The 6,000-nt window shown below is 51.3% G+C and overlaps 1 protein-coding gene across 1 annotated transcript in view; it reads right to left on the reverse strand.

Annotated features, from left to right (window-relative positions):
* Window positions 1-5,462, reverse strand: part of LOC142301587 (carboxypeptidase A1-like) — a 50,715-nt gene extending 45,253 nt beyond the window's left edge. Inside the window, exon 1 of the mRNA XM_075342613.1 lies at window positions 5,398-5,462. Within this exon, the coding sequence (XP_075198728.1) occupies window positions 5,398-5,462 (65 nt within the window). The remainder of the gene's footprint in view (window positions 1-5,397) is intronic.
* Between the last annotated feature and the right edge of the window lie 538 nt (window positions 5,463-6,000).

Genomic DNA, 6,000 nt, shown 5'->3' on the forward strand with positions numbered 1-6,000 from the left:
TGAGGCAGCACCCCAGGCCATGAGACCGCGGGACCTTCCACCCAGAACGCCAGTAATGGGCAGCGTAAAGGAAGTCTCGCGGGGCCCCACCCGCACGCAGGGGCCCGCAGCAGCCCCTTACTGGGACAGGGAGCCGACCCCGCTGGGCCGAGAGATTGCGGAGAGGGAGAAGAGGAAGGCGGAGCTGGTAGCCCTCACCATCCAGGAGAAGGAGAGCCTCCGCAAAGCCACTTTCCGGGTACGGGGCCCGAGATATGAGGGGCAAGTGAGGAGATTCGATGTCCGTAGGGGATACGGATTCATCTTTGAGCCGGGCCTGGAGGCCAAAGTTTTTGTGGCCCGAAGGGACGTGAATGCCCACCTGCCGGAGGACCACCCGGGCCGCAACCTGCTCCCCGGTGACCTCGTCACATATACCCGGCACTGTGGGGAGAGGGGCTGGTTTGCCCTGGATGCTAGGCTGAGAGGAGGCCAGGGGCCCCAAGCACCAGCCCAGCCCCCTCCCCCGGTCTGTGGGGTGGACCTGAAGTGAGGCAGCAGTCCTCCGCTGCAAGTTGTCCCTGTTGGGACCACCAGTACCGTTGTTAAGTGAGTAAATGAATAAGTAACCGAATGATAAGAAAAGTAATCAACCGAAGTTTATCTGATTTGCAACCGTGATTGAACTGGCCGTTGCCGGCAACTAGTCCCCGTAGGGACTTTTTGCACCGTTTGCGTAAGAAACTGCTTACGGACAAGCCCGAGAACTTGCAGGGCAACCACAAACTTGTGGCATGTAAATAATATTTGCTTTATTCCGTGACCACCTCCGGAGAGGCTGATTTGGGAGGATGGGCCTGGAGGAAAGGGATGGCCCAGGCCCACCACTACCATAACCGGTGGCGATCCTCCGGGGGTCAGGGGTCCCCCATGGACGTGGGTCCCCTGAAAGGGACCGTACCCACTCGGGCAGCCTGGTGATGGACTGGGGCAAGGGGTGCTGCCCACTTCTTAGGGGCAGCATCAGGGCCAGGTTGATTGGGCGGGGGGAGAGCGGAAGCCGTTACCGTTAATAAAATTGACTACCGTTAGCAATGTTTAAGAAAGTGCCTCCCGTAAGGGAAGATTTATAAAGTAATGCTTATGTTGATGTTTTTACGTGTTTTTCTATCTTTTACAGTTTTGAAAAAAATAAATAAATAAAACCGGTGATGGACGGGCAGCCCGCGGACGGTCTGCGTTCAACCAAGGGGAATGTGGCGCCCTGGACAAGCCAGAACGTCACAGGTACTGCAACAACACACCCCACACCCCGGTTTGGCACATCAGTCACACACGCAAATCCTTGTTGCCTCCCTCCAGGGGCTGATGTCCACACCAGGTGGGGTGGAGCCAGGCAGTTGGCCCCACCCACTGAGGAGTTCACAGTCCTGGAGGCAGGAAGAAGGCAGTTTGAGAACGGTGAGGGAAAGTGAGAGGAGAGGAGTGAAGTGGTAGTGGAGCAGACTGACCGTGTCCGGGTACGTGGCCCGGGCACCTAAGAGCAAGGTTGGCAGACGGTGGTGACCGTCTGCAGGAGAGGCCGATTGACGCGTAACCGTAAGGACCGGGGACGGGCGGTGGCCCGCCGGTACCGAACCGGGGAGCGAAGAGAAGCCAGCACCATTCGGCAGGGCCTACGGACCCCGACCAGGCTTGGAGTCGCCGTTAAACCGGTCAAATCTGTCAGCGACGGGAACCTCCGGGGTTTCCCAGCAGCAAAGACCCGACTGAAGGCAACCGTTCAACCGTGAAGGGATATACAGCTACCGTCACAGCTAGAGTTCCCAGGGCCAGAGCCTACGGGCAAAAATGGGCTCCTCTGGCAAACCCACCGCTGGGGAGCGGGCTACCGGTGGGAAGCCATCGGGGCCAAAAACACACTACAGGTGCAGGGAGAGGCAGTCACCGCCAACCTACCGGGAGTGACCACCGCGGCCGCCTGCGGGACCCGTCCATCCAGCCGTTTGTTTTACCAGAGACTCCGTGTACGTTATTGGCTGAGTGAGTACTACCGTGCCGTCTGGCACTGTGCTGCCCCCCCGCGACCCTGCACCTCGCCAAACCCCGTCATCCACTTCTCAGTCACCATCACCGTGCCCCGGGACCACCAAAACCCCCCTACCCACGGAGGGGAGAGAAACATCTCGGCTGCTCCCTGTCATCGCTCCCGGGATCCCCGTCCAGAGCAGCGGTGGTGTCCCAACCTCACCACAACCGTGGGTGGCGTCACGGACCGACTTCCCAAACCCCAAAAATTATTCCCCTTTCACTCACGGGCGAGGAGCGCCACTCGAGTCCTCGGATCCGGCCCACCGCTCAAGCCACCGAGCAGCAGCAGCGCCGGACCCGAGCGTGGTGAGCGCAGCGTCCCCTCCCCGCCCGCGACATTAGTATTCATCCCTGCTTTGGCTCCGCATCAATGCACTAGATCACTGTGTCCAGAAGTCACTTTTCTCCGCTACAGAGCCTCATTCTGAATTCCCTCAGACTTAAGGCTGCTTTACACCAGGCAATCTATCGTGCGATAGATCGTCAGGGTCACGGTTTTTGTGACGCACATCCGGCATCGCTGGCGATGCCGGCCTGTGTGACACCTCCTAGCGACGCAGTATCGCTCACAAATCGTGAGTCGGGTACTGCTCGTTAGGTTCCATAATATCGTTTACTTTAGTTGACCATCGTTTCCGTGGTAGCACACGTCGCTCCGTGTGACACCACGGGAACGATGAGCAGCTCACCTGCCTCCCGCGGCCGCCGCCGTCTCTATGTGGAAGGAAGGAGGTGGGCGGGATGTTTACGTCCCGCTCATCTCCGCCCCTCCGCTTCTATTGGCCGGCGCCCGTGTGACGTCGCTGTGACGCCGAACGTCCCTCCCACTCCAGGAAGTGGACGTTCGCCGCCCACAGCGAGGTCGCACGAGAGGTAAGTATGTGTGACGGGGTTTACTAACTTTGTGCGACACGGGCAGCGATTTGCCCGTGACGCAAAAAGGACGGGGGCGGGTACGATCGATTGTGAAATCGCACAATCGGTCGTACCGTGTAAAGCAGGCTTTACACTGAGAAGATTTATAAAGTGACCTCCGCTTCACTGAGCAACCACTGTGGGATTTTGTCAGTCACAACTGCAGTCAAATGGTGCTGGGAGCGGGGCTGAAAACAGAACACAGCTACCGGTGGGTATGTGACAAATGTAATCCCTATGAAAGTTATTAAAGTGGTTGTCTCACAAGCAGAATCCTTTTTCAACAATAGATCTTGGAATAATAATAATTTCTACAATTTGATGTGTTTAACAGAAATGTTCCTGTGCTGAGATAATCTTATATATGTGTCCCTGCTATGTACTGAGTAATGGCTGTTTCTGACTGTACAGGTACATGGTCTCTTCATCATCACAGGGGTATGGTGAGGGGAAGAAGTAAAAAAGTATACAGACATTACAGCACTGGATTGAAAATTATTCTTTCTGTGAGGTAAAACATTTTTTTAAAATAATAGACAGGGAAATGTTTACCTCACAAAAAGAATCAGCTTTAATCCTGTGCTGTAATGGATATATACTGTCTTTTGTGTCCCCCCTGTGAGATGTGGTATGATCAGACAAGGTCCCTGTGCGGTAAGACACGACCATTACACAGTACCTAGCAGCAGCACATATGTAAGATTATCTCATCACTGGAACATTATTTCAAATACATCCAATTCTTGAACTTATTATTATTTCAAAATCTATTGATTAAAATTAACTTTCAAATTTATTTTGTTAGTTGGAAAATCCTAGAAGAAAAAGAATCAAAACGCTGCTGTAGGGCTTTATTGATGTTGTACACTGTAAAACAATCCAAACAGTACAGTATAGGTGTCTGCTGGACTGAGTACTTCTCTGTTCAAAAGTGTGTATCTATATTTCTCTGTACAAGTGGACATGTTCACCTGATTGCTGTGACTATGATATCATGGTTGTCTTTTCTTCGCATTTGTAAGTCTAAAGCGGATCTGTCACGGATTTCTCAATACAAACTGCATACATTATTAAATATCTCATGAAGACTTGATGAGGCTGGTGTAGATATCTATGTATACTCCATGTCAGAATTGCTGTATAATCCTCAAATTAGAATAAGAATTTTATGAGTCCAGTAGAGTTCATGTTAATATTAGACAAGGAGTATGCAGGCAGGTCTAAGGGCGGCTTTGCACGTTGCAACATCACAAGCCGATGCTGCGATGTCGCACGCGATAGTCCCCGCCCCCGTCACAGGTACGATATCGTGTGATAGCTGGCGTAGCGAAAATTATCGCTACGCCAGCTTCACATGCACTCACCTGCCCTGCGACCGTCGCTCTGGCCGGCGAACCGCCTCCTTCCTAAGGGGGCGGGTCGTGCGGCGTCATAGCGACGTCACACGGCAGGCGGCCAATAGCGGCGGAGGGACGGAGATGAGCAGGATGTAAACATCCCGCCCACCTCCTTCCTTCCGCATATCCTACGGAAGCCGCGGTGACGCCGGTAGGAAATGTTCCTCGCTCCTGCGACTTCACACACAGCGATGTGTGCTGCCGCAGGAGCGAGGAACAACATCGGACCGTCGCGTCAGCGTAATTATGGATTACGCCGACGCTGCACCGATGATATGATTACGACGATTTTGCACTCGTTAATCGTATCATCTAGGCTTTACACACTACGATGTCGCATGCGATGCCGGATGTGCGTCGCTTTCAATTTGACCTCACCGACATCGCACCTGCGATGTCGTAGTGTGCAAAGCCCGCCTAAGACATCTGTTTAAAGAGAATCTGTCACCAGGTTTTTCCCACCTAACCTGAGAGCAGCATGATATAGAGAAAGAGACCCCGATTCCATTAATGTGTCACTTACAGGGCTGCCTAAAATCACCGTTTGATCAGCAGGAGATTATCAATAGAGAACTAGTAAACCTGCTGCCATGTATTCCTACATATTCATGTGTCCTGTATATCCCCGCCCCTATCAATGATTGGTAGCTTTGTGCCTATGTACAGTGAACACAAAGAGCTGCTATCAGTGTTGTGGGCGGGGTATGCAGAGCTCAGCCTTCAGAGAGCTGGTAGATCTACAGAAGTTAAAACTGATTTTATCAAAACTGCAGCAAAAAGTCGAGTAAGTAACACATCTCTGGAATCAGGGTCTCAATCCCTACATCATACTGTTCTTAGATGGGGCAGCAAAAGTCTGGTGACAGATTCCCTTTAAAAGTGTATGCAGTTTCTATTGTGATCTATACGCATTAAAAATAGAACAGTGCACCAGCACAAAAAATCCATGGTGCTAGAACCTTTATATGTACCTAAAAAATGTAAGCAATGGGCAGAAATCTAAAAATGTACTTACCCGCTAAAATCCTCCATGCTGGTGACAGCCGCCACCAAGGCGAGTAACGCCAGAACACCCTTCATCTTGAGCTCTGCAGGATGTTAACATACAAGGTACTGTATATATACTGTTCTGTCTTCATAGACTACAGAACATTTACTCTGGTTTTGGCCCGCGTCTCTTGTACACCTGCTTCTATTCCCACTCGTACCCGATTAACATGGCGGGAACAAACCAGCTGCTAGCGCAGTTACTATATTTAAAGGCTTGTTTTATCATCAGGAGCGCTTCCATGAAATTGCAATTTCATGCAATTTTGTGGCAACACATTAAGAAATAAGATGATTACACATTTTGTTCTAAATGCTGAGGTGCCTGTGTGTCTGCAAAAGGTTGTACATCTCACCATCTTTGTTATGACATAAGTTAGCTTGTTCTAACTAGGAGAAGGGGGCTTTTAATCATCATAACCCAATTTCATGTTTCTCTGCTCTTTTTACTGTTTTGTACCATTGTTGTTTTTGGTTTCTGCTTTTTTTCGTCACTCTGGTAATGGTTTATTACATGGTCCCTGCGCAGGTGTCCAAGCAGGTTCTACATAATATCAGGTTGCAGCGTGAC

The sequence above is a fragment of the Anomaloglossus baeobatrachus genome, chromosome 4 (genome assembly GCF_048569485.1).
Source record: "Anomaloglossus baeobatrachus isolate aAnoBae1 chromosome 4, aAnoBae1.hap1, whole genome shotgun sequence".
NCBI classification, from domain to species: Eukaryota; Metazoa; Chordata; class Amphibia; order Anura; family Aromobatidae; genus Anomaloglossus; species Anomaloglossus baeobatrachus.